A 19,981-nucleotide genomic window follows, 5' to 3' on the forward strand; every position below is an offset into this window, starting at 1 on the left:
TCAATGGAAATACAACTGTAGACAAAATAATTATCAATAAATTAATTGTTTCCATCCTACAAACATCAGTTTTCTGTCAAGTCACTTTTATTTATTGTACATTTATTATCAGTTTGATGGAAACGGTGAAACCGTTGCATGAAAGAAATTTCAAAATAAAGGTTATAATCTGCGGGACGTCACTGTAGATCAAGTTATGTTAGACCATGTTAGTTTCTATTGATTTGATTGGTTCATTGCTTAACCAGTGGATATATATCCATATAGTCTGATGGATGTTCCACCCCTATTACTCACACTAAAACAACATGCAGATAAAAGCCGACGTTGTTCACTGAATTGAATTTAAATGTCAGTCATGGAAGATCCTTACAATAGAATCAGAGCTAAATCATCTTAACCACACAAGGCGTTCAGGTCCCCTGATGATGTGGACTATCACATCTCAGGCGGCTATGGTGGCTGAACTTAGTTTCACACGAGGGATTGGCTGTGATTCAGGAGGAAAGATCAAAAGGTCGAGATGACTCTGCTCATTCCTGCTGCACAGAGTCTTTTTCAGCTGGATTCAACAGACAGGAGTTTGGACTGAAACAAGAGGGTGGTGCATTTCACCACTGTTCCTTTTTGTTACTGAACACGTGAGATCACCCAGATCAGATTTCACGGTGCTGCAGGAGGCAGTTAAAAATGACAGGTTTGTTAGACTTGATCGAGGCAATTGAATATTTGCATTGACTTTCGTTCTGTCAGAAACCAGCTTCCTCCTGGGAAACGCACAGATCGTGGAGTGGCCTGTAGTTTACAGCAATGACGGATTCTGCAAGCTGTCTGGGTTCCACAGAGCTGAAGTCATGCAGAAGAGCAGCACCTGCAGGTAAAAAAAAAAGTTCTACTTGATGTTGACCGTAGAGGTACACAGGACCTTCTGGGATCATGTACCAGGATGATGGGTTTACAGAGTCGAACTGGGAAGATTCACCAACTGGACGTTAGCAGCTGGAAAATGATGCAGTTGACTCACCTCCAAGTTTATTTTTACTGTAATTTTCCTTGGGCTGTATCTGTTGTGTAAAACGGTCCGATATCTGTGGCTGAATGTTCAGTAACTATGTTTAATCAGTTCAAATTTCCTACCATAAAAACATGTGTGTTTTGAGGATGACTCCTCTCCAGAGCATGCAGTCAAAACGCTGGGTATGAAGGCAGTGACAGTAAGGACCACTGGGATAGGCAGTCTAACACAACTCAGTCAACATATCCAATCTTCACTGCCCCATGGTGGCTATTTGCAGTATAGGTCTTAATATGTGAAAAGCACACACCACCTTTATGGGTTATGACGACATTTACCTCCAGCCTTCACTGGGAGCTGCTCTGCTGGTTTACTCAGTAAAAACAAACACAACATGTGAAGCCCTCGATCACAGTATTGATCACATCCATGTCTCATATCTCATCCTGTCTCTCCTAGTTTTATGTACGGCGAGCTGACTGACAAGAAGACCATTGACAAAGTCCGGCAGACATTTGACAACTATGAGTCCAACTGCTTTGAGATCCTCCTGTACAGAAAGAACAGTGAGTACCATCCTTCATCACAACGTTAGTGTTTGGTGTCACATTGTTTCTCCACAGGTCATGTTACTGATTCTCTCTTATTGCTGCAGTATAAATCCTACAAATCCTGGATTTACTGCAGAGTTGTACATGGTCGTGATATGAAAGGGTAGCAGCAGTGAAGTGAAGATGGCCGACGAGATGGCTCAACCAAGTAGTCTGTGGGGACACGATGCTCACAATGGAGCAGTATCAGGAATAGGACTCTGAAATACTTGAGCAAGTGGTGTGAGCGGAGTGGACAAGTGAGTGGTGACGGGCATGCTGCAATACCGTGAGGAGATGCTGTGAGGTACCATGAGACGTGTGCACCATCCAACGTGGCGGCATACGGTTAATGAAACTCCACTCTAAATTGACGCTGACGCCAATTCACACAAGAATTAAAAGAATTAAAATACATCGCACCATCTTAACTGGAAACGGAGAAACAGGAGGAGTTGAATGTGAGGTTGACCTGAGTAGTAAATCCTCACCAAAACTAAAATTAAATGTTCCAGTGGCTGGCAGGGATTTGAAGGAATATGGGACGTGAAGGGTGAAAGGGGAAGAAAAAGAGAAGATCAATTTTCAAATGGAAGCAAGTTGCTGACTACACAGGAGCGGCGCTCTTCTGGAGGATGGATATAAAGAGAATGGATGAGCAACTTTCTTGGCTCTTTGGAGAGTTGGTGTGGAGGCAATAAAGTCCTTAAAAGCTTCAGCTCTTTTTCCCTCTCCTAAAAGAACATGGAGCTCCATAAATGTAACGACTTTACTGTTAGTATATTAAAACAGCTTCAGGTAATCCAGACACCAGCTGGGGAAACATCACATGAGCCACTGACCGTAGAAGGATAACATTATAAAGAGTATTTGTATATTTCCTGGTAACAGCCATGGAGATCTTGTAACATATGCATGTGCTCCTTCTTTCCTTTCACTATTTGTTGTCATTGTTTGTCTTGTGTAAATCAGTTTGTCAGTTTCATTCATAGCTCTGCAAAAGAGAATAGTTATTTGGTTTGGTACTTGGTATGTTCAGTGACAGAATTCCTGAAAAAAGACAATAACAAAAACCAACAACTACTCAGCAGATTTTCAACTTAAAAGAAAATAAATGTATATTATCATAAATTATAATATAATAAATTCATATGGTTCAAATGTTTTGAGTTCAATTGATGTAAATTTGTGCTGATCATATATATATACACACACACACATACATACATACATAATTCAACTCAAAACATCTGAACCATCTGAATGATGAAATAAAATAAGAATGGACTTTTCAGCCCAAAGTTTAATATTTTATGTGTCTGCAGGAAGTCCAGTCTGGTTCTACATGCAAGTAGCTCCCATTAGGAATGAGAATGACAAGGTGGTTCTGTTCCTCTGCACTTTTAAAGACATCACACTCTTTAAGCAGCCCATTGAAGATGAAACCACCAAAGGTGAGTATTTTCTCCACCATGCTGCCAACAATCTCTCTTTAGAATATATTTTGAGGAAATGGCTGTATTTATTCTTAGATTGTATGAAGAATTTCAGAGAATGCTGCTGCTATGAGACATGTGTTGCTGTTCCTTTGTATTCTTGCGACTTCTATGTTGCTTTTTGAATTGACTTCTTCTTCTTCCTTTTTGTCCCAGTGCAACTTAGTGGAACTTCTCTCTTGTTGGAAACCCTTTTTCCTTTTTTGCTTCTCCTTAGCTGTGGCAAAGCGTGTAGTTTGGCTGTGATGCAGGAATGTCTCGAGCTGTCGGGTTGTGTTGGAGGAGGTTGTGATGCTGTCAGGAATCACAGGAGATGTGGGCGTCTGTGTTGTCCTCTGTGCCCTGACTGATGCACAGTGTCAGCTTCCCGCCTCAGGTGTCGTTGTCGGTGCTGCTGAGCGGGTGTGTTTGCCCTTTGACAAGGTTCCCCCCTCAGCCATCCAGTCTCCTTTTAATGTATACACATTAAAACACGTGTGTGCACAGACATGTCATGATGAGCATCCGCCACCACCTCCTGCTGCAGCGGCCTTCGCTGATTGTCATGTTTGCATGCTTAAGGACACATGCAGAACACGGGATGCGCATGCAATTAGAGCTTGGGAGAAACTGACAATGTCACGGTGACGTCCTTGTGAATTAGCTGCTGCTGTCAGTATGACAAACTGATTTATTTCACATGTTCACAGTTTGGAAACTGCTCAGAGAACATTCAGAGGTTTAAAAGAGGTCGATGCCGAGTGTCTCCCTTGTAAAATGAGATCACATGGCTCAGGGATTGGTCCAAAGTCGGAATGACATAGACCCCAGAACTGAGCCCTGGGGGACTCTGGAGAGGGATTCCTAAGTATTTCTGAGAGATGAGCTGTAATATAAGATAACAGCCAAGCAGAAGGTCCGTGTTTCACCTAATAACATTCAAATCACTTTGTCACTGACAGGCAGACTGAAGCCAGTATTTGTGAACAGTGCAACTTGTTTCAGGGTGTGTGCAGAATTACTCTACTGTGTCTCAGACAAATGTACCGAGGCTCAAGTTGAACCCGCCTGGCCAATAGAGGGGTGGAAGCAGCTGATTTGTCCCTGCAGACTTAGTCAGCTGAGTTCAGTGGTGCTGCGGAGCAGGAATCACCAGCAGCTTCGTCTGCTCCAACAGCACGCCACAACACGTCAGCATCAGGTGAACGGAAGAGAGTTCCTGGTCGGATGTAGATGTCTGTCCCTGACATGGAGGAACAGCGCTGGCTTGATGTTCCTCATTGTTGTTACACATTCGTGTGTATGAACATGTGGACTTCATTCATCTGCATGTGAGAAGTTTCATGATGTCAGTGAATCCTGAACATTTGGGATGAAACTGGTTCTAGTAAGAGATCATGAAGCAGCACTGATGTGAGAAACAACAATGATACACATTAAAAATGGTGGATGATTATGTTTTTTCTGTGGACCATCATGACATCTGCATGTATAAATCCTTAGACACAGTATGCAGACTTCTTCAACCACTTGTCACCAAGAAAGTAGCACTGATGGCTCAACTGTATTATGTTGACCACCCTGAGGTGAAAGATCTCTGAGCAGAACACTGATCAGGATGAGTGCTGAAGGAGGGAGAGAGAGACAGAGAGAGGTTGGTCTGATATCGTATTTGAGAACCATTGGTGTTTAACGTTGGTGTTAATCGGACCGATATGGGATGAATAATACAGGTTCCTACAGTATCATCCTACTATATTGACCCATTGACCTCTGTCTTTGCTAGCGAAGCTGGGCTTATAATGAACACCAGCACTGTATATTTCACAACATAAATGGATGTGAGAAAGAAGTCGCTTTGTCTGCGGGGTTCATGTTGATCAAATCTCATTTAAGGCTTTATTTTGGTGGTGCATACACATCTGGTGATCTTTGTTAAGTCTTATTGCATTTTTCAGAGTGATCATAGGACAAACTCTGTTGTAAAAGAAGCTCTTTTGCTGCAGTTTTCCGTCATTCTCTGCAGGATTCTTTCCGCCCATCATGTAGAGGCCTGTAAGCTGTCAGTACATATTTATATAACAACAATTTCCTCCATTTTCCATCATGATGAAAGTGGTGCTGAGTCTGAAAAGGGACACATTTGCTGGCTTTCCATGCCAATAGTTCTCCATTATTCTGCAGCGCATTAGGGCAAAGTTCCAGTCTGTAACACATGCATACAGTAGTGACTTATGCAACCTCCACTGCTTGTATAAAAGAAGCACTTAACACATTTGCTACATGTACTGTAAAAGTCAAGTCAGCATGTAGACTTGACAAGAAAAGTACATAAGAGTGTGAAGTATACTTTTTCCACAGTTTCAAAGTACAATTGAAATAAATTGAATTGAATGAGTGAATGAATTGAAACTGATATGTTTATCTCTTGCTATGCATCTGTCCATTCATCCAAACCCCCTATTCACCTAATTTTCCATAACGAAAAGTTTTGTTTTGTGCAACGTCTGTATGATCCGCTAATGTGGAATGTGTTCCAATTATTCATGGCAACAGGTGTCGCGTTGGTACACAGTGGCACAATGGCACATTCATTTACTGTTATTAGATAACAACATATGTTCAACATATGACCATATTTGGTTTTACTTCACTTTGTAATCAGCTCTACCATCAACAGACAGATAATTAAAAACAAGTAAAGTTGACAGAAATGTCCTTCAAAGCAGAACTGTTTAGTCAAACAATGTGTGTTCTCTACAGAAAATTGGGAATACCATGCGCCCACACACACTACAACCTGTAGCCGCTCACTGCTGTTTGCGTTGGGTGGAGTGGCTCCTTCCCCCAATGAACGTTATCGTTACCAAACGTGTGCTGCTGTGACTGTAACGTTCGCAGGTGTTTACCAATAACGGCTGTGACACGTCGTCCATTGCCTTCATACCTGCAGAGGGTCGTTACTATAGTTGTTTGTCTTTACAATGTCGGACCGGACTGGAAGCTTCCGTGGGGCCCCCAGTTGATGGCGTAAGGCTTTATAGAACCTTTCCAGAGATACAGTTTCCTCCACTGCTGTGTGAAATAGAAGGAAATGCAATTGGAGAGGAGTAGGTTCATTGGCAGACATCGCCTTGGATCCTGGTCTTTACAAAACTTTTCAATAGCTAACAATATACTCTACAATATATCAGTTATGCAATCTCTACTGCAGCAATTTACCATCAGGACTGTTATTGAAAAATGTTGGCTCAAAGCGTCAGGGCTTATTATCTATTGGTGCTCAGAGCCAAAGTTTTAGCATATAGAAAGTCTGATGATAGAAGCCGAAGATGCACTACAGCTGCTACAGAGTTTTCCTTGAGGGCAGATGTGTTATTGGGGCTCATAATAAACCTGGTGTTGTGTTCTTCATATATTGGTCTGTGTATTGTCTGGCTTGTTTCACCTCATTGCACAGAGAAGTGAAGCTTAAAGTTGCCTCCTTCTCAACAAAGAGTGAAAGGGCATTTTCATGTGGCTTCAGGGTTAAAAGCTATTTCAAAGTCTATTTTTTATTCGTAATGGTCCCTTCAAAAGGTTGTGTCAATATGTGGCCATTGTATGTGATGTGCCTTGTTGTGCACCTTTTCAGAGTGTTAATTTTATTTTTAGAGCAGCACAGTTGGAACACCTACACTCTCTCACTGTCTAATCTACACTGAGACCTGCACAATGCTGAGGAAATTACCCCCCAGACAATTAATTATTGAGCTACACGTCCAACGGACACGTAAGCAATCAGCATTTATGTTGCAGAAGGAGGAAGCTTCTTAATCAAAGGTGCAGCGGTGTGGGCGTGGTGTGGACGTTCACTTCAACAGCAATGACTTGTGGCTTCATCTGACGCCTGATGACTTGAAGGACTTGAAAGACCCTCAAACAAAGAGTCAAAGACAAATGAGCTATGACTCATACCAAGTTTAAGTCTGGACGGCGTCATTGAGACTTATGGTTCTACTCCTTCTGCAGGATGGACCAAGTTTGCGCGGCTGACGCGAGCGCTCACCAACAACCGCAACTCACTGCAACAGCTTGCACCCATCAGCAAACATGAAGTCACCCACAAGCAATCCAGACTGGCAGAGGTAAGCATCTCTACACACTGTATGTACATTATGTACTGTAGGTGTATGTGAAAAATGCACTATAAAAACAAGTGATGATAACCATAGTGGTGGTCCTTCCCAGTTCCTACTAAAAAAATGATGAGCAAATATTAGAAGTGCCATGGCTACTTATCAGTTCAATTCAGTTTTATTTGTTTGTCCCAACATCACAAATTACAGTCCACACACAATTCTTAAACCCTCAGTTAGTGTGAGGAAGAACTGGAACAGGAGGAAATCGCAGGAATTTCAGAAAGAGGGATCCCTCAAGAAAAGATGTAGCTTCTAAAGCGGGTAAAAGGTCCAACATGTCTTTCCCCCTGTCCCGTGATGTTATCACCCCTGTTATAAGTATTTTAGGAATGGACATTCATGGTATAATGTGTTGGCATCCATACATATACTACTTTAACTCCAAATGTACAAATGTACGACGTGTCCGACCCAAGCAGTATTTTTCCAACCAAGCTTGAATACTACGTCTTCTTCTTTAGATCACATTTTGATGCCAATAGCTGGACTGTATATCACAGTTATACAGTTGTAAGTGAATGGGCTCAGCAAAGCTCAAATGAAGACAGGGCACATGTCACCGTAGAAACTCGCAGCGCTTTATGTTATTTCTGCATAAATAAAGCATCATACAAAGCACTAAGCACTACATTACCACACGCACACACACACACACACACACACACACACACACACCAACGGAAGTCACATGTTTAGAGTCCTCCACACACACTGCTAGTTTCTTCAGAAGTGCAGTTTTTGACACAATGATTGGGCCTTATCCTTCCCAGGAATGCTGCGCGCCTGTGGACTGCGGGTGACATTAATATTTCATATATGGTGCAAGACAAAAGCAGGGGACTGTGGGCACTCTGAATGATTGCTGCTGCTGCTGCTGAGAAATTTAGAAAATGGATTTCTGGGGAAAGTTGGATGGATTGTGTCTTTTGCTGCATATTCCTCCACTTGCTTTATTCATGAACATTCAAGTGAGGTGTATCTTTTAATCAACACTCATTCATTCATTCTAGGCTCACTTAAAGGTGGAGTTTTTTTTTGCCTAATGTTACTTACAGGGGGCGTAAAGGGGATGAAGGTGAGGGGAGGAATGGGCAAAGAGAAAGGACAAGAGAAAAAGTAAAGCAGTAAGAAAAAAGTAATTCAGAAAAGGGACTTTTTATTCACATTGTAAGACCAATGAGCCCACACCACAGCATGTACTAGCATTTATGTTAACAATTATCTCCTGGACAATCATGTAAAAGACAAATCAAACATCCTCCTGACTACACCTGTATGAACACACTGCTCTTCCCGCCCTCAGTAGCTTTCTCCCTCATCTTCCTATTATGTACGTGAAACTGTGAAAAAAAAGTGAACAGGCCAGTAAAGTTGTAATAGAGGAAGGACGGGAGAGGCACAGATGGAAATAAGTCGGAATGATTGCGGTGTTGGATAGCGCTGGCTGGCAGACGGCCGCCCGGACACACTCAGATTTCACAGGTGATCCATCTGCAACCTAAAAGGCACAGCTGTCTTCTTCTGTCGAGGACGCATTGTGTTTGAAGCAAGTGGATGTGTTTTACATCATTTGCAAGTCAATTTTATTTATAAATCACATATCACAATGATTGTGGTGTTTCACAACACTCATCTTCCACCTTCTATCCTTACACCCTCTGTCCTCCGAGCCACCGTCTCCTGACCCTGTGTCCTTTTATCCACCATCCAGCAGCCAGGGACCCCTGCTATTTTGCCACAGCTTCTCTCTCTGGATAGGACCGATTATAGAGGCGACTTGTAGAGGTGAACCAAGAAGCAAGTAACTACTTACTATATACTTTTCTGAGGTCATGATACACTGGGGGACCTGACTTAAGATCTGGAGGCTCTGGGTGTGAAGGTATAGAGAGGTAACGAGTTTTTTCTGTTGGAATGTTTGCTCTTGAAAATGATAAAAATGGCTTATTCTTGCAAATACTTACTGGTGGTGAAAAAATACTGTAATAATAAGACAGATGTTTTAGAAATAGTGCAAATGAAAGCTGTAGTAGTAAATTTGGTCTGGTAATGTTACTCTAAGAACTACTGTGGTATTGGTATTAAATAATCAGTTGTGAAGTAGCATGGACACTGCACTAGTGGCAGCAAATTCATATATAATAATAGTAACAGCAGTAGTATATTAGTACCACAGGTATAACGGTAAATTATAAAGACTTAGTTTTAATTTGGTACATTAGTAGTAGCTGGCTGCAAGTATTCTGCTTTGTACTGTTGGCATGTGTTGTGATGTTATTACTGCAACTGTGATGAAGCGGTACTCTGACTGCTCTCCTAACATAAGTTGTGGGATGTGCTCCAGTCCGATATATTTCAGAGTTTAACAGATTTGTGTGAAAGCGAATAGAATAAGAGGCAGTTTACAATAATGAGTTGAATGTCTGATGTGTGATCTCTTTGGGGCCTGAGGCACAATTCAAACTGTAGTTTGGATTTAATGTCATCTGTGTTCAGCAGGGGAAGCCGATCTCCGTGGCTGCAGCCGACTGCAACGTATAATGATTTTTTTTGTGGGGGGGGAGGTTCATTTTGCCAACTTCTCTGCCTTCTCTGTTTCTCTTTTCGGTCTCATTTCAAGCCAAATTTATTCATAATGCAGTTTTGTCACAGCAACAGAGAAGAGATGATGATGATGTATATGAAAACTGGAGGAGAAGTGATATATTTTAATCTAGTTTCAGAGCTGTTTCCAGAGTGAGAAGTGATCATTGCTCATCTGTTTCTGCAGTTTGGTCTTTTCTCCCCTGCCTCTTCATAAACAGTTTGAGAGTAAGATGAACATAATCGACAGTTTGAAGTGTCATTGGCACAAAATCAAAGAACTTAGGTTAATCACTGAGTCATTTCCTTTGTTTTATCCCACAGTGGACAGTGTAATGATAAGTCAGTATGTAGCATAGATGTGTTTCACTGAGTCATCGGTTGTTGATGTTTCTCATTTTCAGGTTCTACAACTAAACTCAGACATCCTCCCACAGTACAAGCAGGAGGCACCCAAGACACCCCCCCACATAATCCTTCACTACTGCACCTTTAAGACCACTTGGGACTGGGTCATCCTCATTCTCACCTTCTACACAGCCATCATGGTGCCCTACAACGTCTCCTTCAAGACCAAGCAGAACAACATTGTGTGGTTGGTGCTGGACAGCGTGGTGGACGTCATCTTCTTAGTGGACATCGTCCTCAACTTCCATACCACCTTTGTTGGGCCAGGTGGGGAGGTGATTTCTGACCCCAAGCTCATCCGCATGAACTACCTGAAGACCTGGTTCGTCATCGACCTGCTGTCCTGCCTGCCCTATGACATCATCAATGCCTTTGAGAATGTGGATGAGGTATGTTTGCAGTCTTTTAGTGGCCAATATGACGACAAACCACGACTTACAACGACCATAGGGTCATGATTTTAACTTAAATGTTCCTGTCATGTGAGATTGAGGCTCTTTAAGTGATTTAAGGCAAAATAACCAATTAGATGTGTTAGCTTGTAGCACCAGCTGTGTTTGAGAAACTTTATTAGTTTGTGCCGCTATATTAACCACCGTGAATGTGTGTGGCCCTGTGTCGGGACAGAACCATCTGGTAAGTGTTCTTCCAATTTAACGTAAACCCTCTCCGCTGAAGATTTTTTTTAAAGAGAGACCTTGTGTGTTGGCGTACGTCACACTGAGGTATACTAATCCAATACGTTGTTTGTGGTGTGTAATCATGTGTGTCAAAAGGCTGCCAGCCACTGATTTGTCTGTCAATCAGTGATGCCAGAAATAATGCAGTGTCAGCATTCAAGGGGCCGATATGGTTTTTGCTGACATCTACCACATAAACACATGCCCCTACACCCAGAATCAATATGAAAAGATTCTTTCAGTTGTTCCTATGTTGGATATTTTGATTTACAGTTTGCGGACTATAATTAATTAACTGGTGTTCTTTAAATTAAAAGTACTATTTTTGCCGCTCTACTATGTGTCTTTGCATACATAAATATATTCTGTAATTACAATCAGTGTCCAGTTTTTCTGAAAGAAACTTTAGTTTAACGTTGAATTTGGTTGAATTATCACATGTAAAGTGCAATGGTCCTTCTAGGGATACTTAACTATTTTATTATATAGAAAATAATAATACATAAGCAATGCAAAGAAATGAAATGTCCCTGTAGGTGAACAGAATGCTTTCACAACGCTGTGGTTGCAATATTAATTCAGTAATAACTATTTTCAGCCTTTGTCTCTGGTGAATATATATTCTTAAACCTCTTCCCAGCACCTTTCTGCACCCGTTTGGTGTTGCCATGCTGTCATCCAACTCGTCCCTTCTTTAGAGTGACGGGCTGTTGTCCTGTGAATCCTACAGTGGGTGTCTGGAGGTGTCTCTCCTTGTCATCCTTCCGCCGTAGGTCACTGCTGGATTCAAGGAGAACCCGCACGGTGCAGTTTTCTGCTTATAAAACAGTAGTGAGCAGTGGAGACAGCCAGAGTGGAAATCAATGACATGTAAATTTCCTGCAACTCTCTCTTCCACTCTTTGCTAATTGACATTTTTGTTGCTGCTCTCCCATATGAAAAGGCTGGAGGAATGGATGGGTGCTGACTTGGACAGTGTGTGGGTGGCTTAAGGTGCAATGTGAAGAGAAATGGTAATAGTATCATAATTTCACCTGATGGCTGGAGCAGCCGGGAAGGTTTGAGTGGTTTCAAGGCATGACGAATGTCATTTTTTTATTTTATTTTACTTTTTAGCATTTTTTAGCATCTACTTGATTAAATCTGTGGGGATTTTGTGCCAGAATGTAAAACAGGGAATAGGCTCAAGCACACAAGTCAAACTAGAGAGCCAAAGGTAAAGTCACAATACTAGATGCTTAATTGCTTTTAATCAGAGTTAGATATTCAGTGTGAACACCAAATCAAAGTGTGTCTCAATGAATGTATTTCCAGCATGGAGGGAAGGATATTTAAAAATATATATATATAAAAAAATAATCCTGACTAATAAAATAAGAGAATCAAAATATGTAAACAAAATATGTTATAAGAGGTCAAATGAGAGGCAAAGGGAGCTGGAAACAAAGTAAATAATACAATAAAAGGTACTCGAATGCAGATGAAAACGTACTGTAACTATCAGTATAATGGTGCTGTGTTACTGAAGACTGCAGCAAAGCAGTGTGTGGAAAACCTATTCATCTACAAAATGGTATGTGTATGTATGTGTTCTTCCTTGACAGACATCTCTGGTAAAATAACAAATTGCATACGTTTTTTAACAGTCAGGATAATTAGGCACACAAACATAACCTCCTTGGCGTTGGTAATAAGGATTGACAACTCTCTGGCAGCATCAGCGGAGAAATCTTGAAACGGCTAACTTGAGTGGGTGACGGGTTCAACGGCAGCATGGAAGAGATCAATATGGCAGAGAACTAGCAGCAAAACAGGCAGAGCTGGAACATAGAAAAACCTCACACAAGGAAACCTAAGACACTTTCAGACTAACATTAAAGAAAATACAACAATGCAGTCAGAAAATAAAGCTCAGGTAAAACATGTCATATCCCAACCCCTGGACATCAAGTAACAGTACTAGCAGCTCTTCAGACGGCGACCTGTGACTGAGTATGAGTATGAGACACAGCAGACTGTCAGATGACTCCATCAGGGTCAATATGAGAGTAACGTGACATTTAAATTAGGAAGCAGGGTGGATAATGAGCCTATAAGTAGTAGTAGTATCAAGGTTTATATAAGTTGAAAAAATTAGCAAGTTCAACACCTGCTGAGGTTTCTTGGATTTGAGTGGGAAGTGACCTTAACCTGTGACTTTCACTAGATCATTAGCCATTAGCTTAAAGCTAGCTTGTCTGTCTTATTTATACACAATTATATCACCTGGTAATTCCACCTTATGTTCTGTTTGGATCCAGATAGATTCTGACCAGCAAAGCAACAGATTATTCTTTAAAAGTATAAGAGATGTTTTACTTTTTGGAGTTGCTTTCCCCAGAACGCCTACATGAAGATACAAACAGGTCAGCAGTAACACCAAGCAAACAAAAAGGACTCAGGCTATGAAACAGCAGAAAAGAGGTGATGTAACACGCTCCTGAGGAGTAGGCTGGTGCTCCCTGAGGTCGCAGCAGAGGCGGTGGGAGGCGTCATTGTGTGTGTTTGTGTTGAGCGAGAGGCCTAGCAGGGAGGAGCCCCCCATGGGTCCTGAAGCCACCTGCCGTCCTGAAGGAGACCAGCGGGCTGGTACGAGCTCACACTGTGCATCTTCATGCACTGTGAAAGCTCAAAGAGGTCGATTAAAAGCTGACCTTTCTGCCTGGCATGTATTTTGCTGCCTGTATGGAAGCCATGTTGCTCGAGCAGTGTCTCAAATCGCATACTTCCTTTAGTAATACTTCAAATACACTATGCACACTAGTACTGCCTCAATTCCAAGCAGTGCTGTCGCACACATCCTGGAAATGATGTGTAAATGAAACCTACAGCTGATACACAACAACACATCAAGCCCCAGACCTCACATCTTCAACCACAGTCTTGTACAGTCAAGAAGAAAAATATACAGTTACATGCAAACCCATCAGAACACATATCTTCTGATTTCTGTTTGTTAATGCAGAAGTCACTTGCAGTATAGGGAACGATGAAAGGCTGAGATATTATAAAATGTCAACACTGGTCACATTGAAGACGTCAAGTCCTGCCAGGAACATATAATCTCTACACCGTCTCATGTAGTCAGGCTTTTTTGATAAACAGGTGCTTCCTGTATGTTCTGTGACTTTACATGCCTTGCATGGAAGTCATGCTCTTATCATTTGTTCAGCTCTCTCCTGGAACCACTTCATTTAACGACATCTGCGTAAGAGCATGGGAGGTGCTCGAGTCCCCACAGAGACCTTTGACGCTGCAGCTGGAAAGAGGCAGGAAGGACTGAGGAGGGTTTCTTGGCTTTGGAGCATCAGAGAGAAGAAACACCCGTATGAGATTGCGAGGAGAAAATCTACTGAGTACAGTTCAGGTCAAAACTAGATGTCAAGCAAGAACACAAAATTGTTTGAGTGCTATATTTAGATCGATAGAACGATATAGATCGATTTCAAAGGAGAAGTCAGAAGATGAGCGCAGTCAAAAATGTAAGATCTACTAAAGCTACTACAAACTACAAAGTATGGTACAAAGTATGGCTCTTTGAAGGGAGCTGGATCTTTTATTACAACTCAAACAGGCATAATTCAGTTTCAAGGAAATTATGATTGGTATTAATTATAAGGTAAGATTTGATTCAGAATAATTCAGACTTACGCATCCCTCCAGTATCTATACTCTGCCAGTGGGAATTATTCTGAAATATTGATTGTACTTTAATTTGGCTTGTGTCTTCATTGTAAACGTTCCATTAGGTGACACCATATCCCCTGTTTTGACAGTGAGCTCAAAATGTTCATATTATGTAGGTATATATAATACAGGTAAACTATAAAATAAAACTAGAATAAACCTGTGCTCGTAAATGCAACTGCAACTCGATTGTCATCATTCGTTTAAAACAGACGTTCAAAAGATGTGACTTGTTCACAAACACTGCATCTCTATTAAGTAAAGCAGACCTGGGTTGTAAAGGAACTAAATATCAATGCTCTGGAGTTGCAGATGCAGTGAAGAGAAGATGCTTCACTGAACAGCTTTCATATGGGATGGCCCTGCTGGCTGCGTCTGTCTGTGCTTTAAACGAGAACAACATTTTTCCACTCTATGTAAATATCCACTTGTTCAGCTTTGTTAAAGAGACTGTTGACGCCCGGGGATCCTGCTGTTAAAGAGGATCCCTTTTGTTTATTGTCGACATCTTTTTCAGTTGGCTGTTTTTTGGGACGTGAGATCTTACACATTAACGCCACTTAACGCTCCTTCTTACATAGTGTGTATGTCTGACAGCTGTGGCCTGTTAAACTGCCTCGTCAGGTTATTTTTTCATTACTTCTACCTGAAGGTGGATAACTGGCTACATTTTGTAATGTCTCACTGCAAAAACAAAAAAAATAAAACAGCCGATGGAAGGTACAGAGCAGCTTTATCTCCTTTGTCTTTCTGCTTTCACATCTACCTCATTTGGAAAAAATCAAACACATTGTAGGTGTGGTAGTCCATGGTGTTGTGTCTGTGTTCAGTATCCTCAGAGTATTCAATCATTGATTCCTTGAGTCAACGTGTCTTCAGACTGAATTAATTACTGCCCTCAAGCTTTTACTAGTACTCTAAGAAGTGAATTTTTAATAGGATTTTAACATCTTAGATGCTAAAGAAACATCATACTGTGAATCGGATTGTGTGTGAGTGTGTGTCTGTGTATCCTGACAAAAATGAGTTTCAGGGTTCATCTTTTATCATTCACGTTTGTAATTCTGTATAATTCCAACTGTGTACACTAAGCACGTTGCCAGCAACTATGTGTCTTCTTTTAGACCCTGTGGCACTGATGTGTACAGTACTACTGCTAAACAGAGTAACTAGTACCTCATTCATATGCACTGACGTGAAAAATACGGTGCGTTGTTGATGCCTGTGGCTTCTCTGCTCATAGTCCACTTCTCTGCTCATACAACTGTAGCTCAGAATCCATAACAGAGCTGAGCTGGACCTAGATTCAGACAGCTGTGAATGTATTGCATTTTGTGTGAGAGGAGTAAGAGTGTTTGTTACCCGACTGGTCCAAATATAATTTGTCGAGAGCATTTTATTGAAGTTTTCTGCATTTCACACAGAGACAGTTTGTGATAAAGAGAAAGCAAAGTTATACAAGTTCTACAAAATAGGTTAATTTAGATTGAAGTTTGACATTAAGAACTAACATTCTGCCATTGTGAGATTCCAGTTAGTTTCCAGTCCAGAGCGATCACACACATCAGCTCACAGCCTTTTATGTTATGTTGAAGCACAAATACACAAATACATTATTTTCATGCAGTACAGGCATCACACAGTCAGTAACAGAGTTCATTTTACCACCTCTTTTAATCAGTGCTGTGAAAGGACCTGTGTTAACACTTTCCTCCTCTTCTCCCTCTCATCTTCCATGCCCCTCCCCCTCAGGGCATCAGCAGTCTGTTCAGCTCCCTGAAGGTGGTCCGCCTTCTGCGTCTGGGCCGAGTCGCTCGGAAACTGGACCACTACCTGGAGTATGGTGCAGCAGTTCTGGTCTTGCTGGTCTGCGTGTTCGGACTCGTGGCCCACTGGCTGGCCTGCATCTGGTAAACGGTTTTTATAATTCCTTCACGATGTAAACTACTGGGAATGTGCCGACAACTCCTCTGTATTTGAAATTTGTCTCTTGGTTGGAGATAGCGTGGACATCATAGGATTGTTCTACCACAACAGTATTAACTATGTACATCTACTCCCTGCTACAGGTACAGTATTGGAGACTATGAGGTCATCGACGAGGCCACCAACACCATCAAGATGGACAGCTGGCTGTACCAGCTGGCTATCAGCATTGGATCACCGTATCGCTACAATGCTAGTGGCTCTGGCCAATGGGAGGGCGGCCCCGGAAAGGACTCTCTGTACATCACCTCATTGTACTTCACCATGACCAGTCTGACAACCATTGGCTTTGGCAACATCGCCCCCACCACAGACGGGGAGAAGATCTTCTCTGTCGCCATGATGATGGTGGGATGTGAGTACGAACCTCTATTTCCGTTTTCTTCTGAGGCCCATTTCAGAAAAGCACGTGCACTGAAAACCTGTGTGTTTCTCTTGAGAAACCAAGAGTTTTCACAAGTGACAGAGGTCAAACCAAACATATTTAAACTCTCATATGTTTGAATTCACTTTATTAGTAACTTTTACTCATTCCAGGATTAACAAACACAGTTTTTTTTCTGATTGCTGTGTCGTTCATAGTCGTGTATGTCGGCTTCAGTATAATTTCTTCAACAGCAGAAAATGTTTGATTCAAATAGCGCATAGAACTCTAAAACCTAAAACTAACTTCATATTTTATTAATTCAAAATATGAAAACGTCCTTAAACATGCAGCGGCAAGACAAACAAAATAAAATATGATCAACTTTAGTAACTTTCCCCACCATATTTAATATATATATTACTAGCATCACATACCCTTGGTAAATGTCAAGATAAGAACATAAATAGAAATAATAACAAGTTGTCTGATTTGTGCTGCAGGTAGCATCATTACAAAATGAACATTATCTTTCAAAACTGCAAGTTTTTATGTGATATATTCCAGAATCAGAAGAAACATTGCCAATAATTATCTTGAGTCTTTTATATCTTTAATATACACATTTGGCAGTAGACAACTTGTTGTGTGAGCCTGTGCAGCAGTTTTCTGCCATGTGAGAGCCTTTGAAAATACCTGGATCTCCTTCTGGACCAGCACGTTTTAATGTGAACTGGGTTTCTGTCGGTTTTCTGTCAGGTTGCTGGACAGCAAACTAATTTGGTTCATCGGGAAACCAGAACCACCATGGGCTCTTCAGCTCGGTTCTGTGTGTCTACTGAGACGACGTGATCGGGAGTCTGTTCCGTACTTTCAGTGAAACGTAATGAAATGACACTGGAATAGTTTCCTATGATCACAAATATGTTCTTATATATCACTAATGCGTTATAGATGAGTTATACACCTTGAGCTTGTCAGATTGTGAATAATGGCTTTGGCAGATTTGAACTCCAGCATAAGATTTCACATTTAAAGTCATTTCAATTCATCTTAGGTTAACACACTGCCAGAGACAGAGACAAAGTGTGTTCGACCCTTTCTGCTTCCTCTAATTCAAACTGAATGCCATTTGTCTAAGACTGTGTTGGCAACAAGGAGGCAGAGTGCAATGCAGATGTCTGGAGGGGAAATGGTGGACAGCTCCGTTCTGGTGAGCCCTGATTGGCTGATGGTGGTGAAGCACTGACATGTTAAAATTGTTAGTGAATTGGGAATATTGACATCCATCCCTCTGCATTGTCCCTTGAACTGACAGATCATTTCACACCCGTAGACTGTATATAAGACATTTACTGCCATGGTAAAGAGGAGGAGAAACAATTTTGCTGTCAGGTGTGAACAATGAAGCAGAATGAAGGAATGAACAAAGAATATATACTGACGGTAAAAAGCATCAGCTGTACTACTTTATAGACGGCTGGGTGGAGTTGTGCAGTGATGGCCGTCTCATGTCTAAAACATGGCAAGAATTTGTATGCTGATGACATTCAAGCATGTTGCAGAGGTGTCCACAGAGGTGACAGGAGCTCCTCCTCTCCTCAGCGAACTGTCCTCCCACATGTCTTACAGCCCCTTTGTTACCAGCTAGATGACGATGAATGTACCAGTTATATGTGTCCGCGGCCATCAGTAGCATCTGGAAGGAATTCCTGAACTATTGCACTGCTGCTGTAAGATCACCATCAACCAAATGGTCCAAAGTAAATCGATGCACACGAATGCACACGCACATGCAATTATAATAATTGTATATATAATACAGGGTAATTCATTTTTGATCAGCCATAATAGGCCGATTAGCATAATCGCCCATTATATTCACTTCAATAGATGCTATTAGAGAATAGCATGAGCACATTTGAAAGTGTCATGTCCATTTAGGTTCCATCTGGCTTTCATTGTGTATGTTTGCAACCTAAAGAAAATGGTAAAACACCTCCCTCTGTGCTCATTGAACATGAGAATGTAATTATTTATTATAATGTTATTATGTAATTTCAACTCTTACATTATCTGTGGTATATTGATAGAATGAGATGGTCTGAATATACTGTATATAGTTGTATAATAATCATGATATAGGTAAATGATATTCATGCATTTAGCAAAACAGTAGAAAAATATTTTGGAGATGAGAAATATGACTTTTTAATATCATCTGAATAACCTACTGTAACAGCAGTTGTACTGTCTTAGAGTGAGATTCTTTCCTAAATCATTCACAGAGTTGTACGACTCATTTAATGTGAGCTGACACAGTTCTTTTTTCTATATCTGTAATGTCAGCAATACGAAAGCTAAAGGCTCCTCGCAGCGTTTGTTCAGGCATCCTGCTCCTGCAGCGCTGCAGCGTAAAGTCAGGGAGGCACGTTACCACCTCTACTTCACATCCTCAACACAGTCACCATTACTGCAAGGAAGGGACACTTCAAAGTATCTAATGCTGAAAAGATGTCCAATGAACAATGAGGTATTTGGGAGTGAATGTGTAATCCTTGTTGGCAGGGCAGTGCACCCTGATTCAGTGTCAGGGATCAGTCGGAGCCTTCGATGGGACTCTGGGGCCCTTACAGGTACAATCCACGAATGACGGCCACTGTGCTTATCTCTAGCAGATACTGTATATGGTCGATGTCCTATTAAAGTTTCACCCCCCAGAAGGGTGTGAAAATAAGAAGAATGTTTCTGTCAAACTGAAACAACTTGGATTCATATTTCCTCAGATACTTACGCTTCCTTCTGCCTTTTGATCCAGCTAAATTGTTTTTTGTTTTACACATTCAGCTAGATGATGTTACAATAACTCCCTGGGACATCGTACCGATATATAAATGCCAATACAGAGTACGTTGTTCATAGTAACAGAACAGAAATTATTGAGTTCATTGTATAATTTGATAATAATGATAA

General features: G+C 41.3%; 1 protein-coding gene across 1 annotated transcript in view; it reads left to right on the forward strand.

Annotated features, from left to right (window-relative positions):
* Nucleotides 1-19,981, forward strand: part of LOC144741500 (voltage-gated delayed rectifier potassium channel KCNH5) — a 31,161-nt gene that overhangs the window by 1,080 nt on the left and 10,100 nt on the right. Inside the window, exons 2-8 of the mRNA XM_078624023.1 lie at nucleotides 754-877; nucleotides 1,475-1,581; nucleotides 2,931-3,059; nucleotides 7,092-7,207; nucleotides 10,249-10,641; nucleotides 16,411-16,568; nucleotides 16,728-16,999. Coding sequence (XP_078480149.1) covers nucleotides 754-877; nucleotides 1,475-1,581; nucleotides 2,931-3,059; nucleotides 7,092-7,207; nucleotides 10,249-10,641; nucleotides 16,411-16,568; nucleotides 16,728-16,999 — 1,299 coding nt within the window. The remainder of the gene's footprint in view (nucleotides 1-753; nucleotides 878-1,474; nucleotides 1,582-2,930; nucleotides 3,060-7,091; nucleotides 7,208-10,248; nucleotides 10,642-16,410; nucleotides 16,569-16,727; nucleotides 17,000-19,981) is intronic.

Source organism: Lampetra planeri, unplaced genomic scaffold (genome assembly GCF_965212315.1).
Source record: "Lampetra planeri unplaced genomic scaffold, kcLamPlan1.2.h2 scaffold_572, whole genome shotgun sequence".
Taxonomy (NCBI): Eukaryota; Metazoa; Chordata; class Hyperoartia; order Petromyzontiformes; family Petromyzontidae; genus Lampetra; species Lampetra planeri.